This window comes from Cyrtonyx montezumae, unplaced genomic scaffold (genome assembly GCF_038088225.1).
Source record: "Cyrtonyx montezumae isolate F1298 unplaced genomic scaffold, pur_monq_1.0 scaffold_17, whole genome shotgun sequence".
Classification (NCBI taxonomy): domain Eukaryota; kingdom Metazoa; phylum Chordata; class Aves; order Galliformes; family Odontophoridae; genus Cyrtonyx; species Cyrtonyx montezumae.
Genome location: NW_027071903.1, coordinates 1,116,014 through 1,133,181, shown reverse-complemented (window position 1 = coordinate 1,133,181; position 17,168 = coordinate 1,116,014). Strand labels below are relative to the sequence as shown.

The following is a 17,168-nucleotide window of genomic DNA, read 5'->3' as shown; positions in this document are numbered from 1 at the left end:
TTTTTAGTTGCATAAAGCAGTTTAAAATTTGCAATACATGTGAGATTATTTTCTTTGCAAAAAAGACTTTAGTTGGATCCTTGTACTTAAAATCCTTTCTGTTAAGGCTGGTGAAATACCAAAGGGGTTCTAAAAATGAAAGGTGACAGTTACAGTGTCAGTCTTGGAATTCAGGAAATTGCTTACATGCTGTTTTTATATTCTGTAATGTAGGAGAAGAGGGAGAGAAAAAGTAAGGTCTAGTTTATCTCCAAAAAGAAACACAAAACAGGCAGAGAAATAAAACACAAATTGAGTATTGAAAGACAGTAAAAGGTAATAGGTCAGAGGACTTGAGATCTAACTTTATGAACATGCAGTATCAGTACAAGAATTCCTGGAATACAAGAATTCAACTGGATATTGTCCTTAATGCTGTAAAACACCAAGTGAAATGTCAAAATAAAGGGGAAGTGCTGGTCTACAGACAAAATATTTCCATTAACAGACTCAATGTGATATTTATAATTGACCGAGATCTCAAAAACAAAACAGAACAATCCAAGGAGGTTAATGGAAGCTAGTAAATTAAGATTAATAGTTCTAACCGATTATGCTGTAATCAGAGCTGAAGAGGAGTGAAGCATTTCAGAAAGTTCTTGTGCTAAATATAAGCAATAAGAATAGGATTACATGAAATAAATTCTGGCTTTGATGTGTCACTACATAGCAGACTCTTTTTGATCACTGGGAAGCTAGGCTACAACTGTTTGACCACTCAAAGAGACTGTTGCTATGTTAATTTGTCTGATTTGAAGCCCATTGACTAACTCTTTATTTATTGACATTTAATGTAGAAGGATGGTCCAACAAGCTAAGTTACATTAGGTTTGGAAAGAGAAACAGGTAATTAGAAAGAAGATTTTGTTTAATTTCTGACTGCCCTTGGCATATCTTTCATTATGTACATATCTGCAACTGTCTTCATTAAAACAATGAGTGGAAAGTGTTCAGATATTTCCTTTCTTCTATATATATGAAGTACATGCCATTTTTGGCAAAGAAAAAGCAACAACTACACTGTTTTACTGAAACAAAGAAGAGGTTAAGTTTTGTTGTATGGGATGTGCTAATCCATTTGGATGTTACAGGAAGATCAGCTGTCTTAATTATGAAAGTATCAGCCATAGACATCCACTCAGAAGAAACAACCTGGCATGCTGTGAAATTCAATAAACCCGAGTTAAGACAAAATCAGCAATATTTTATTTAGTTCAGAATAACAGGAAAAGATAAACAGTGATTTGTTTAACTTCACTGCTCATATATTGTTAAAACAGCTATGTCCAGGCTGAGAATACAGGAGGGAAATGAAAGCAGGGTGCCAACTGCGAGTACTTCTCTTGTATATTTAACCAATGAGATAACAGTACTCAACCTCTGTAATCTGAGAGAGTTTACATGATGACTTTGAAGAATTTCAATGAACTCACTTTCCCATGATTTATGTAACCAAACATACAGTAAAGAATGAATCATGCAGTTGGCATTTCCAACACCTAAAACTTTTGTCACTGGCAATATACTATCTTCAGCTTAGCAAAAAGAGTCAGCAGAGCATAGAGCACTGGGAGGAAATCTGCTTTGTGGAAATTAGTTGAGCTTTGTGTGCTCTGGTTGGTAGTGCAGGTCATTGAGTGTCTGAGTGGATTCCAGAGACTGAGAGAGAAGCTGGTATGAGATTTAGCAGATTTATAATACTAACAACAAAAGCTGTATATTTACAGACAAAAGACACTTAAGAGTTCATTATCATTGCATTCAGTGTGCAGGAAAAAGGGAATGGCAAATGTCCTGCACTATAGCACAGTGTTGCACAGCAGCTCTCAGTGGTGGGGTTTTTGTAGATGAGCAGTTTGAAAGGCTTTCATAACACATGACCCTTATGCTTTGCAGTACAGCCATGTAAATCTTAGACATGGAAATTTCACCTAGTTCTCTTTATCTAATTTTTATGGACTAACCTTTAACAAAATGAAATTAAAAAAAAAAAAAGAAAACAAAAATAAAAACAAACAAGCAAGAAAGATAGAACTGCATCTTACAATGGTAAGTTCATAAAATATGCTGATACTGTTTCAAATTTGAAGGGAGGAAACAGTTTATTTGCAGAATAAGAAAATTTCTCAGAAGGAAAGCATCCACTAGGAAGATCTTTTTTCCAAATTGCCAACATTTTTTGTTTACTAACACTTAATAGGCCAAGCATGCTTACTCTGTCTTTAGGCAGGAACTTTGATGCAGCTCCTGGCTGCATCTCATCACTTCAAATCTGACAGCATGAAGAGATAAGATGTCTGGCAGAGCCAGAATGTTGGGCAGCAGCTCTGCTACATGCCCTCCAGTCCAACCTGCACAAGTGCTCTTGTAACTCCCTGTTTGTTGCCTTAAACTAGAGAAACTTAGTTCTGTATACACAGATGAGTATGAGCTAAGTGACCCATGTCTTCTAAGACCTTTTCCTACTCATTTGAAGGAATAGATATGTTAAGGAGTAATAACAAAGTAAAATGTATGTGTGATTTATAGATGACATTTACACTGGCCTTTACTTGGTATGCCTAAATAAGTTAGTTTTCTTGTCACCACTGCATTTTAGATGTTCCATTTTTGTTGTTCTGATTAGTTATCTCTCTCTGACCCTGCTGCTTCTTGAGTCCTTCTGAGAGATGAAATTTGCTGCACTTTTGCCACTTCCTACATGCTGTTTAGAGTGATTTTCAAGCATTAGGAACAGTGAGCAGTGCCTGAATACTGCTAGGAGCTATTTAAAAGTACAAAGCCATTTTTCATCTTTTCTTACATACATGTCTCTGTTGTTTTTGTGGTGCAGCGTAGAGCCTAAAAAATTCTGGCAGAGCTTGTGCTTTAATCCTTTATTTCAGTCCTACTTCCTCTCTTTTTTTTTTTTAATTCACTATTTTTGTGGTGATAGACTCAATTGCTTTGGTGAATCCTGATATCTTTCTCTCACTCTCTTCCTCTTCCCACCCTCCCACCCCCTTCTTTTTGAGGGGCTCAACATGTGTTCTCTTGTGATATGGGAAGATTTTAATTAGTTTTGTATGATCATTTATAATACTTTTGCTGTGTGTGAAGTACACGTGCTTTCATTTGAAGAGCCGTATTGCTCCACAGATTTGAGGGATGTCCTTCTCATTTATTCACAGAGGTTATTTTTGGAGTGGACATTCTAGTTTCATAACTTGTATAATACGTAACAAAAAATACGCTTCAGAAGTCATTTTAATTCTGTGTTTGTAGCTATATAAGGAACCCTCACAAATTTGCAGCATTGTTATTCAAGGACATAGGAAATTATTTTCAGTTGTTGTTTTGTGTCTATGCAGCTGCAGAAAAGTGCTTAATAGGGGAAAAATGAGACCCTAACAAGACAATTGGGTTTTCAAAGCTCTTTTAAAGGTGTTTTGATGTTAATAGGATATATTACTCAGTCTTGTAAGGCACTTTGAAAGCTTTATTAAGCTTTATTAAGATACCTGTTGGTGGTTTAATAACCTTTGTAAATCTAATTTTACATCTCTTGCTCAGCAAGAGATAGAATTCAGCTATCAGTCTTGTGTTTGGAGATCAAAAAGCCCCAACTCAAGCTTGATTCAAATTTTGTCTCGTGTGTGGCTTTTGTGAAGTCATTTCATCTTTCCCATCTTTTCCTATCTTATTTCTTTGATTTTCTTCTGAAGTGCTCTGCTGTGTAGCATCAGTTGGTCCCATCAGTTTTATCGTAACGAATCAGGACACTTACAATCAGTTTAAACATTTATATCTCATTTATACCCACCTGTGAAATGGTGATGACAATTCTGAGGCTTTTCTGGAAGTTCTTATAGTGAGTGCATTTCACTGGTCCCCAGTTGCAGCAGGGTTTACCAGAGGCATTGGCAACCTCTACTGGCATGGTCATCTCAGTCTGCTGCTCTGGTACAGGGTGTCTTGCAAAAAAAAGAGAGACTTGTATATCACTGGTATATCACTGTTTTCTCTGCTCCCAGTCCTTTGTTTGCTGTTACTTTCACAAAACTAACCACTTAAAGCCATCTTTCTCCTGTGTGAGTGAGACAGTGACAGTCACCGGAGCGACTGGATTTTATGAGAGATGGATTTACTATTTTTAGTTCCAATACAAAACAACTAAATATGCCATGAGCATAAGAAGAAACCTGGCATGCATAAAGAAACACTCCTCACAAATATTTAAATATTGAAACTATGAAATCTTAATATGATAGTTACAAGAACTTATGTGAATAAATCTTGTTTGCTCCAAACTAATAAAAATACTGGAAAATAACATTTACTGCCGGAGTTGCCTTTAGTCCTTAAAACTTCTTAGGAATATGTTGTAAAAACATCAGATGAAGATACCAGTTTCATTTTCCCTTTTTTGTGTCATGCAAGAAAGTTTCTAGGAAATAAAAAATTATTTATTTTTCGATGAGCTGAAAAATTAAAAAAGTAACAAATGTGATACTGGATATAAAACTGTCCTGTAGTAAAGGCAGTGTTCACTGTGATGTAAGCTTTCTGTGGCATCATACATGGCATGCTATTTTCTTATTTCCTCTGAGGTTTATGCTGTCATTCTCTTTTTCTGTGGTTTTATTTTTATTTTATTTTCCTGTTTTCTTGTTCTGTGATCCTGTTCACAGGAAAGGGACCTTACATGCTGACAGCAGAGATAAAAAAAAACAGGACTTAAAATCTACAAGAAAATAGTTCCTTTCTAGCAATATTATGATGCAGAGAGACACAGCTGTGACAAAAAAACCATAAAATACTGTGACAGAGAGCACTACAACATATACATTCAATTAGATAGTGATTCTTAATTGCTTAATTTGCTATATTTACTAAAAAGTATAGTATTTTAGCTTAATTTTTGCATCGAGCGCATTTCATGGATGGCATCTTCTAGGCATGTTCTGTGAAGTGAACTGCAAATCAAGAGCATTGATGGTGCCAGAAGGCAGGTTGTGGTACTGCCAGTGTGGAATAAAGAGTCTGGAAAATTCAAAGAGCTCTTATAACTATTTTAATCACTCGAGATTTGTCTTCACGCTGACACTGACACTGAGGATGATCTGTCTGCCAAGATGTAGTGGTTTTTCAGGATGGCTAATGGCAGCTTTTTTCAAAGAGTTGGAGGATTTCTGATGTTTCAAGGTAGAAGGAGTTCACGTAGAATGTGCTTTTGAAAGTGAGCTTTCTTAGATAAGGCTTTCTAGGAAAGGTTAGTGGTATTCTTCATAATTTCTTCTTTCTTCACACTATCTTTCTTATAACTTTGCTCCTGGGGCTTCTCTCTCCACTCCTGGATGCAACTCCCCTTCCTACAAAAAGCAGTTTTGCTGTCAAATAACATCAAATTTCCTACATACATCACAGCATGAATAATTACATTAAACATGCTTTATCTTTTTCCTCTATTGATGTATTGTCTTGTTATGAAGAATTAGAGTAGTCATTCCAGTTTTTTTTTGCTCTTATTTCCCCAAAGAATAGCTCTGACAGTCACAAGGAAACAAACTAACTTGCCTTTTCTTCCCCATCTAGCAGAGCAAGTATATAGATCTATATACCGTTTCTGCAATTTTGTTTTGTTTTTCTTAGTAAACTTTAAGTTCCTTGAAATTTAGAAAAGTTAAATCTCATAAAGAGTACAAGTTCAGTACTTGTTTCTTTGCTTGGAGTTACTTGCTGTGTTACACTTCGCAAACCAGAATAGTATGACATTGAGTTTTTCGTCTTCTTATGAGGATTCAAAATATTAAGACCACTATCTTTAAAACAAGGGTGGAAAGTCAGTCTCTGACTGTTTATAATATTAAATTCCTCTTCCTTTTCACAAGTCTTGTATTAATGTATCTGCAAACCCTTGTGCCTAATACGATCAAATATGATGAATCAACTCTTATGACATCCTTTATCATTCTTTTCAGAGAGAAAAGTTGTTCTGTTGAAATTTCTCCTTGTTAATAATAGTTAAATTCTATTTCTAAGAAAATAGAAACTGTGAAATAACTCTCAGGTAATCTTAGGTAAGATAGGTCAGGGCAAACTTTTCTTTCATCAAGAGCTTTGTAACGGTTGTTAAATCCTTCACACCATTTGGAGGCTTCAGAACTGAACTCACTGTTACAGTTTGTTATGTCATTGTAAAGACTGTGGTGTGATCTAGTGAAATACTACTTAGAGATAGTTTGGGAGATGTCCTAATTCATGTGAAACAGCTTATTTACAGAATTTGTTTTGATTCTTCACTTGGACATCACTTTTTCAGATTTGCTGAGTAGAATTGAATAATGATGCTAACATAAAATATTCTGATTCTTGAAATATCAATTTGGAAAATGGACTAAAGTGAAAAGTACTTAAATCTCATATTGTATACTCAGAAAAATTTCCACAGCTGTTTTGAAAGAAAAAGCTTTTTTGGTGTAATGCATTTGGTCTTTAATTGACTTTGGTTAACTGAGGTTTAAAAAAAAAAAAAGAGTAGAAAGACAATTACTGCTCTGGAATCTTTTCTCACTGTAAATTCCTACAATATCGCTTTCTTCATTTTGTAGACTGTATGTGGTTACAGTCTACACATTTCTCAACTTACTGCTGTTTACATAGAAGAATGTAAACTATCACAGAAGGCTCAGTTGCTGTTTTAATTATTTTTCCTAGTGAAATCTCCAGTCCTGGAATTCCTCAAAGACTTTACATAGAGACTTATGTTGAGATAAGCATGAAAGTGATGAGTTGGAATATGTATTTTCTATGTGAGGAACTTAAGCATTGTCATGTGATAAGGCAGGCTGTTATACTGGGACTGACTAATTAATCCCTTTGCACCTAGGATCTAATTCTGAATACGAGACCAAATTCTATACTGTGCTATCTTTTGGGCAGCTTCTGTACAACACTTTCAAGGAAATCAATACCCTGTCCTCAAGCAGCTTGAGATAAAACTATCTGTACCTATTAGAAGCGTTGTTTTGTTTTTAAATCTCTCTCTCCTTGTGCCATGTAACAATCAGCTAATATTTTATTCATATCTTTAAAAGCAGGAAGCTTAGTTGCAATTTATTTCTGTGTCTAAATTATTGCCTCTATGAGTTTTTTGTTTTTTAAGATAACCACAATGAATTTTGAATACGACTTCCCTATCTATTCTGTACCTCACCCAGCTGCACTCAGTTCCCCTCTCCTGCAGCACTGGGGTGGGGGCACAAAATCTGATTGGCTGAGATAAACTCAAAACACCTGAGCAGCACCTCGTGCCTTAACACACCCACAGCTGTGTCGTTGAGGGTCTCAGCTGCAGCTGATGGGAAAGCTGCTGCTGTAGAGCTTTCTGGAAGCACGTGGAAACTCAGTGCTGGGCAGGAAGCAGCACGGCTTGTCCTCACACAGCAACCCAGGCACCCTGGAAAGCTTCTGTTTTCACCAGTGAAAACAGTTGAATTTGGGGTTATTTTTTGGTGAAGCTGGGCGTGAGGAACGTGCAGGAAAGCTGGAAGAAGTCTGGGAGGAACTCTCATCAGCTGCAAATTGGAAATTTCAAATTAGAAAGCGGTTAATGAGGAAAAAACCCATGTTAGACTTAGAAGATAATTGAGCACTCAAAGATATTCCAGGTTTAGTTATGAGAAGCTTTAAAGCTGCGGTGTAATTTGGTGTGGGCCATCGGCTGGCTGCCAGCAGAGGAAAAGCAGGTGTTTATATGCAGAGGAGGAATGGGGCTATCCAGAATCACTTCACCAAAAGCAATAAATGAAGGGAAGCAGCCGTCCTGTGAGGAGAAACCTTGGAAACTGCTGAAGTAATGGTAAGGATGATGCTGGTTATCTTGTAATGTTATTGCATATCTTTGCATGTAGGAGAGTGCATCAATCGGGTTTGTGTTGCTTAGAGTAACTTTACTGAACTCCAGGTAAAACGTATGAGGTGATGAGAAATCACCTCACTGCTGGTATGAGGAGCAAAGTAGTGCACAATGGCGGGAGTTCCCTTTTGAGAAGGGAAGAGAACTGAAGAGTTGATGGTGAGAAACACGCTGGAGTCTCTGCCTTCAGTTTTAGTGTTACTGTTGCTTCACCTTGTCACCGTGTATTCTTGTTGCGTTTAATTTTGTCAGCACTTCTCGGTTGCATAAACTGCAGTGGTCAAAGTCCGCTGTGTATCCTGGTGTGGCGGTGTGTGTTGTGAGCAGTGTGGTGTTCCTGTAAACCCCTGACCGGTTTCTGTAGTTTGTAGGCTCTCTTCTGTAAGAAATCTTTGCTTCTCCTTAATTATGTTGTGGGAGTCAGGTAGGAGCTTAGATACTTTCTGAATATCCAGCTACAGTCTGTGCTATCAAAAGGATGATAGTTCTCATATGTCAATCATGTTTTACATTAAAACTAGATGAGTTTTTCTTCCTTGCTAAACAACTGATGTATTGCTCTACTGATAGTTAGATGCAATATAATTTTCTATGTGGTTTTATTTACAGCCTATTTAACATAATCTGTTTATTGTGCCAATAGCATATTTTTCTTAAACACTTTTTCCTTTGTGTGTGTCTGGATTTTCTGTTAAGGTGTACTTTCTGCTTTTCTCTAGTTTTGTTCTGATGTTGGATTTGGGGAGAAGGTGGGAGGGGGGGGGAGGCAAGATCTCAACAAGCCTCTTCTGCAAAGCAGTCAGGAGAAGGCAGATGGTCCTAATTAGTTGCTGTGGGCTTTTAATGCATTTTACATAATACTTGGGTTCTATAAGTTATTGTACGGAGACAAATGAAATCTTGTATTAAAATGAAGCAGAGATCATGTAACAGTTCCCATGGACCTGTTATCAGGATTGTTTTGGCCAGTTGGACTCTCAATAGAGTTTGCCATGGCAGAGTAGATCTATTTTGTTTATTGGTAAGAATCTTTTCCTTAACCTGTGGAAGACAAATCAACAGATGCTAGATCAGCCTTTGCTTTAGATCGCTAGCGGTTTCTATGAAAACAGTTATTTTAAACTTGAGTGCCTTTGTTCTTTCCATTGAGCAGTATAGATACTTAATTTTGAGAGATTAAGAGTTTATCTTGAATTAGAAAATGAATTTGCTTGAATTTCACAGAAAAATCTTGCTTTTCTTTCATTCCCCAAAGCAATTAACGTAGCTCTGATGAATCAACTTTTACTAAGATAAATCCTTTTGTCAGCAATTCCAAACTGTATCTAAAACTGTATCTAGATTTGATGTGGGTCAATAATAATGCTGTGTTTTCCTTCCTAATCCCCATCTCACTGTATGCAATCCTGAGATTACTATGCTGACTTCAGTAGTCCTATGTTAAACAACCCCTGGAATTTGAAGGGGCACAGCTTCAGCTGTGCGAATGCTGTGTGAATTGGTAGTTTTCATTTCAGAGGGCATCTCAACTTTAAATCCATTAAGCTCTGTATATGGCTAAAAAACAAAACAAAACCCAAGCAAACAAAAAAACCCAGCAACCTCTTGAAAATCTTCCAAGAATAATTTCTAGAGAAGTGAGAATGAGCAGTGTGTAGATGCTAAAATGGACTGTGACACTATTTACAAATAGTGTCTATGATTAGATATTTTACTCATAACATGAATACTCCTACTCATACCCCACACGTTTAACTATGAATGTGGGGTGTATTTATAAGCATACCAGCATATATGGCTATGTGATAACTACCTATTTTAATAAGGAATTAGAATTCTGACCTAATTCTTTCCTAGTACAATTTATCACTAACTTATACCTGTAAGTTATTTATAAGACATGGCAATGAAGAATAAATTAATAGAATAAAAAATGCTTAGATTCTTGCAGCTCGTGCTGCTACCACTGTCTTAGGGGAAGACTGGAAAAGGGTGGTTTTAACATCCATGTCATGGTTCCCTTACTGGCTGGCTTAACTACATTAAAGAATTGAATCTAAGGATGGGTGGAGTAGGTGAAAATGATAGCTGTCTCTCTGATATGTTTATAACTGTTTTTACTGATGTCATGGTGAGGAGAGAATTGCAGACATAGAATGTTGCTGCAATTGAAATTGACCTTTTTGTGTGTAAGAAGTTTTAGTATGGTTTGCCTTAATGACTAAGTTTTAGTAACTTGTGTTTTTTCCATTGTCAGTGGATTGGTATGTATCTTCAGAGAATAAGCTATTTTCAAGCTACTAGTGAGTGTCTTGATGTGAATGTACACTTATCTTTCACATTTGCTTAGATTTAAAAACTGCTCTGAGCCCAGCCCAAAATACTGGGCTGTGAGTGCCATCCCTGGTGGGATCTGGTTACTACACCACTGACAGGAACTTTTACTCTTCAATGTGATAAGGAGCTAATAACTTACTCCTCTCCCTCTCCTTTCTGTTTATGCAGTTGGAAGTTGAAGTAACGGATTTAAGTGGGAAAATCATTGACGGACCTGTCCGCCTGGATATTTCTGTCATTGATCAAAACGATAACAGGCCGATGTTCAAAGAAGGGCCCTATGTTGGTCATGTCATGGAGGGATCCCCTACAGGTAAGTCCATGCTGATTTCTATACATAAGCCTTGAGAAACTTGTGTGTTGATGAATGTGTTATTTCCATATTGTACAAACTTATTTGCTGATTTTGTGACTCATTAAAATTTTCTCCTGCATAAGAAGATGAGAGCAACCCCTTTGGGCAGCAGATAATTTTTTTAAGTCTCTCCAGCAAAAAAAAAAAAGTAGAAATCAAAGTTAACAGTATAGTTTGGAATGGCATCTGTGGTTTGGATCTGTGCTTTGTTTCTGGGATCAATGAAGACAACCACTTGGATGTGATTAAGATTCAGGTCAAACTACATGTAGAGTTACTGTTCAGAGTGGAAATTCTACCTTTTCCCCTCTGTTTAGCTAAGGCAGGATCAGTTTTACTGTATGTAATATGAGGCAAGGTAAACAACAGGAGTAATTGGGAAGAGCATCATGAGCATGTTGGTATTGCAGATTCTGCAGTGACATACTTCAGTACTTGATAGAACACTTACAAAAAAGTAAAAGCACACTTTGACAGTTAAAGTCAGTAATGAAAATGTTCTGATTAAACTCACTTTTACTGAATTTCATCATCAAGACATTGTTTCAGATGTCAATTTGAGCACAAATGACCATCCTAGGTAAACCCTTCCTGCAGATGCGGGCTGACTTAGTTCTCTTCTGCTTTGTCCTTGTCTGTTGTGTGATTTTGTCAGCTGTTAAGCAGATGTTATGTTCCACTCCAGAGGTATCTCTGTTATGTTCGAAAGCACTAATTTTATAATCATGCTATAATATAATCTTGATCTTAGTGAAAGAAATTCATGTCACTCCACAGACTTGAATGGGAACTTCCATTTCTCTACATTCTGCTGAGAGTATAATTGGACACTACATATGTCTCCCTATCCATGATTTCATGCAATCTTTTCTGATAAGCTGCAAAGTTGGTGGCTATGTATTAAAAAAAAATTTGAGAATTAGGCTGTTACTTTTTATCCTGTTGAGTACTAAAGTCTCTCATCTCTTGGAGGAGATTGAATTCAACATACATTATTACAACAAAGAAATAATAGTTGAGCTTGATTCAGTGACAGCTATAACTTTTTTATTGTCAGTAATGGGTTTTGTATTAACTGTACAGATTATTTCTCACCTTTTTGTTTTTCAAGTTATGACCCAGTTTATTTCCTATTGATCTCTGATCTATCAATCTGCCACTTGTTGGGTGTAGAGTCTGTGCCCTACTGCAGACTTACCTCAGTAAGGTCATGTGTGATTCATCTTATTGATTACATAAGCAGGCAGAAACATTTGGATGTGTTTCACTAAAGATTGGAAAGTGAAGGCTGGTTAAATGAATGTGGCCCTCATCTCAATTCAATTGTTATAAGTATTTAGCAGAAGTTATTTTAAACAAATCTGGTTTGCTACTACTAACAATATGCTGCAAGCCCAACAGGGTGAAAGCTTAACTGGGTGGGAAAAATTGCTCAAGAATTAAGAATCATAGCCTAGAAGAAGTTTCAGTATCGTAAAATGTTTAGATTGTTAGTGTATGGGGTAAGGACTGATGCAGTGAATAACTATTATTGACAGCTGTGCATTTATAATTGTGCATGACTATGATTCAGATAAATGAAAACTGGTTCTGAATTTGGCAGCTTCTTATTGAGAGCAACCTGAAAGGATTACTTTTATTTTTTTGTATTTAATCTAACAGCAAGAAGTTGTTTAGTACATAAATGAATGTAAATAAGGTTGGATATGATAGATAATAATCAAAAGATACTTGGGAAGCTATAGGAAGGCTGGCATGGTAAAATTGCAAGGATAGGTAAGACATGTTGGTTTTGCAAGTGCCAGTTGCCATTCTTGATACATTTCAAATATTATGCTAGAGTTTTCTGGACTGTGTTTTTTCATTCCTTGAAATAGTTTCTGATTTGTATGTTAAGGTCACTAAAGTTTTAAAATGACTAATATTGTACTGAACCTGGTGAACTCCTGAGTCCTACTTCTTTCTTGAGACCTATAATTCCAATGACATGGGAGAAACTACAGGGGTGCTTTTAAGGGCTTTCACAAAGAGCCATCAGAAGAGAATAGTAAAGCATAAGTACCTTTTTATCCAAGGTAAAAGTAACATCTGAAGCTTCCTAGTGCCCTCTGATCCTGTCTGCATCAGTGTTAAGATGGTACTTCTATCATTTTTTTTTGTCAAAAAAGTTACCACGTATGTACTTATGCAGTTTTTTCATATGGAGCACACACTATGAAAATAAGGATGCTGTTCCTGAAAGCTTAATTTGGACAGGTAATGCAGGATATCATAACCCAACTAGCAGTAAAAAAAATGCTGTCAACATCCACGCCTATTTAGCACAAGAACAAAGTGTCATTTGGTGGTGGAGTCTGAAGAAGAATGTGGGTTATATATACATATTGTGCTTATTATTTGCACTTTGCTGAATTTTAATCAAGGTATAGCAGGATGATTTCCAGAGTTCCACACAGCAAATCTGTGGCTGAGTTATAGGAATGCAAACATAGTGTAAAATTATTTTACCAAATAAAATTGTTTGTATAGCACAGTATGCAGGGGAAAATACTTTAAAAGCAGTTTTAGTGCAGATTGAATTCATGGCCATAATCAGAATAAAATACCAATGTACTTTTTGATAGATCTTATCGTACTTCTAAGTAAAGGCGTGCTCTTGAAGTTCTGCTGACACTATGATGAGTTCAAGGCGATCACAAAAAAGACTTTGTTCATACAATGTATAAAAAATCAAATACAAATACTTCTTTTTATATTTATTTTAATATCAGGAATCATGATCAACCCTTTGGAGCACGCTGCTTTAAAAAAATAAAAATAAAAACAGAAAAGACAGCTTCCCCACTGTGCATTGTAGAGTTCTTTTGTATGATACAGAAATATTGATATATTTGAGTACTGGAAAGTAATTTATTGTATTTGGTTGTGAATTTTAATGATAGGAGGCTCATCATACCAGAAACTAAATATTTAATAGCCTGATTACAAAGCACATTCCCAACTAGGCGGGCATGATCTGCTTACTGTGGGAGAAGTATATATCTCATTGTATATTTAATGTTTATTATATTAGCTTGATCCAGATTACTTCTTTCTTTTCCCAAGCAAAAAGAGTTTTCAACCTGTTTTTTTATTCCTTTGATTTTATTTATTAAAAGGGAAGGCAGGAAGATAAGGAGCAAAGCTTATGAAGATATTATTTAGTTTTAGATCTGCTGTATAACCCAGAGGTCAAAAATAATTTAATGATTTCTATTCTGAAAAAAGATTTTTGGGTCTTTTTGGACTTTCCTTTGACTAACAGAATTTCTGAAATTGTGTGTACACATTAGAGTCTCTTTTATAGATGGTGCTCAAGCTGTTTTTTGAAGATCTATCAATTAATTTTCAGTTTCTGCCTCTTAGCTGCTAAAGGGATGTAAGAACTGAGCTCTTATTGTAGTATGAAATATTTGTAATTTTACCAAATCAACAGTAGAGAACTTAAAAATATAGAGAGGTCCGAGCCATGAAGCTGTGGTGTTTCAGCAAGTCCATTTCTAAACTTCTTCCAAGTTAAATACTTGACCTTGTGCTTTCTTGTTGCAGAACAATGGCTCCTGCAGTATTTAAATTTTTAGCAGAGGTGTGAAAACTCAAGCATCAATTTAACTATGAAATGTTGCTATGAGCTGTTGTAGGAAACAACAGCTTGTATTACTTGTTCAAAAGAGTTTGATAAATCCAGGGAGGAAGACTTCATAAATGGCTTAGCTATTCACACGATGGTACTTAATGAGGCTCTGGCCTGGGAAGCCTCAAAGTTAAAGGAAACAGAAGAATACAGAGAGGTCTGACTTTGGTGATTTAAGTCTTTCTCACTCATCTTCTAAGGGAGATGGAAGGTTTTGGTGTAACCCAGAATGGCCACTTTTATGTTCTGTGCACAAGTATAGGTAGTTTCAAGCATACTTTTAAAACTTGTCTACCACAGACATTTAACAGTCTTACTTAGGACTGATTATATGCATTTCAACAAACAAGTACTTGCTTCTTCAAAGTTTTTTCATCATCTAGCTTGTAAGTGTAGCGGATGTGAACTAGTTAAAAACATCTGTAGTGCTAACCTTTTAATTTTTGAACAGAAGCCACGTGGCTAATTATGCATAGCAGTTTTGTATATAACAAAAGGAATTTGTTTCCATGTTTGTATGGTGTAAAATATATCTTAAAATTATTATGGGTGTTGTGTGTCTATCTGTATACATATTATATATTTTTATATGTGGAATATGTATGCATTTTAGAGACATATATAAGCTCTCACTTATATACACTGATCACTTATCTGATCTTTTGGTTGACCTTTGGGGTTTGGGAACTTTTCAATTATTGTCTGTGTTCATAGTGAAAAGTATGTTACACATCTATATGTTGTGTGCTATTGTGTTATAGTATACACTGAATTTTTAGAAGAATTTGAGGTAAACGACCCATTAAAGTGTTACCTAGTCACACATGGGTTGCCATTCTCACACCAATGTGGTTCAACTGAGCAAATTTAAATAATCTCAAGTGTAGTACTTAAGATTTCAATCAAACTGAGTATTTATTATTAGCATCTGTAAGCAGGAGTCTTCACTTCATCCCAGGGTTCAATTATTCCTGATTTCCAGCAGAAATGCTGAGAAAAGTCTCCAGATCACCTCAGGTGCACAGACTGCCATGGCATGTCTGTCTATAAGAACTAGAAACTGGGAGCCTCCCCTTCCTTCATCACCAGGCAGAAAGTGCACTTGGATTTCTTCAACTTATTAGTAAACAACTGTTTGGTTTGCACTATGTCCTTCCTGCTACAGGGAGCTTACCCCTTCTGTCTTCTATAAACAATGGTATATCAGTAATTAGTTTTATGGCCAGATCAGCCTTCCTGCCTAATGCAGAAGGTTATGGATACATTAGGGTCTCTTTCTCCTGGACATTTCATATAGAGTATTCACTATAGTATACTTCAAGGAACTGAAAAATGTGAACAAATTTAGCTCTTTGTGTTCTTCTTATATGTGGGCTACTTTCTGGTTAGATGAAAAACTATCACAGTGTAACTGTATAGTGCAATCTATAATAATTTGCAGAAGAATATTCATGCATTCATAAAGTTTCTGATATGTCTTTAATCTGCTTATGTACCCCTCAAGTAAGCAGAGAAGGATGAGCTTAAAAGGTTTGAGTAGCATAGACACATGAGGTGACCTTACCCATAAAATGAATGAATTGAAAGATTGGAGAGAAGGATGCCAATGTCCTCTTGATAGTGGTATAGAAACTCAGTTTGTGTTGATTCAAAATCAGCTCTTGGATGCTGTCTTCCCATTGCCTGTCTGTAGGCCAGCAGCCCTGCAAGCTGTGTGGCAAGCTGTGCTTTTAGGCTGTGGCTGTCAGTGTCCACACAGCTGTGTTTCATTCAAGCTCTTTGAAGCGTGTGAAAAAGGTGTTAAATCTTTGCAGCTTGCAATCATGTGCCATATATTTATTATATGATTTGGAGACTGATGGCAGTAGATGCAGCAGCTGAAGCGATATCCCCACTTCCTTCTCCTCTCTCTCAGCTGGATGTAAATCTTGGAATTGTGTTACCAGGTTTTCTAACAATGGGGCATCATTTCCTTTGACAGTAATGCTATGGTGTGGCTGCTATTCCAAGTGCTGAATGGAAAAAGCCCTGTAAACTGTCAGTGCAGGCAGGGTATGACTGCCTTAGCACACAATGCCAGGGTCAGCCAATAGACAAATCCATGCTACTTTTATTGTGGGAAAGATGCATTGCTGAATAGAAAACATGCAGTTGTGGGATGGCAGGATTATTTATTGCCTTGCAGGTTAATTTGATTATTTTTCCCAGTATTATTTGAAAAATATCATCAGATCATGTCTTTAAATGAGGGAGAGAGATGGAAGAGAAATTCTAGCTTTAAACTGTTCATCTTTTCTTTTTTTCTTTACATGTTTCTCCCTGTATTTCACACCTCTCTTGGGGTTTAAATTGCACTAGGTAGTCCCAAGACAAGGGCAGTTGTACATCAGTAGAGCTGGTTGTGAGATATTTTTCATATCTTCAGAAAGAATGACTATGCAGGAAGTACACAGGTCATGATAGGTAGCTGATATTATATAATAAGTTATTTAAAGAAATATCCGTAGTGGTTGATTTTGCTAATATATCTGAAGCATACTCCCCATACGTGTCCCCTCCAAAACAAACCCAACCCCACATTTGTTACTTTAATTTTTAGCAACTACAGAATATTAAGTGCATATGTAATTAAAACAGTTGCCAGAAATGACACTTTTGAAAAAAATGAGTAGAAAATAGACCAAAAATATACACAAGGATGACTGAGATAACAGATGATGGTCTATTTGAAAAAATCTTTGAGGAGTTTGCAATTTGTCTCTGTTTTTCAATTACTGAAAAAGCCAAAGTGTTCAAGTTCTCCTTGAAGAAAATTGCACCAGTGAATCTAAATTAATTCAACTTTGAAGTCATCTCAAAGCAATTGA

The 17,168-nt window shown here is 36.2% G+C and overlaps 1 protein-coding gene across 2 annotated transcripts in view; it reads left to right on the top strand.

Annotated features, from left to right (window-relative positions):
• Positions 1-17,168, top strand: part of CDH13 (cadherin 13) — a 427,603-nt gene that overhangs the window by 245,447 nt on the left and 164,988 nt on the right. For both annotated transcript variants that reach the window (XM_065733108.1, XM_065733107.1), the window contains exon 6: positions 10,442-10,586. In XM_065733108.1, coding sequence (XP_065589180.1) covers positions 10,442-10,586 — 145 coding nt within the window. The remainder of the gene's footprint in view (positions 1-10,441; positions 10,587-17,168) is intronic.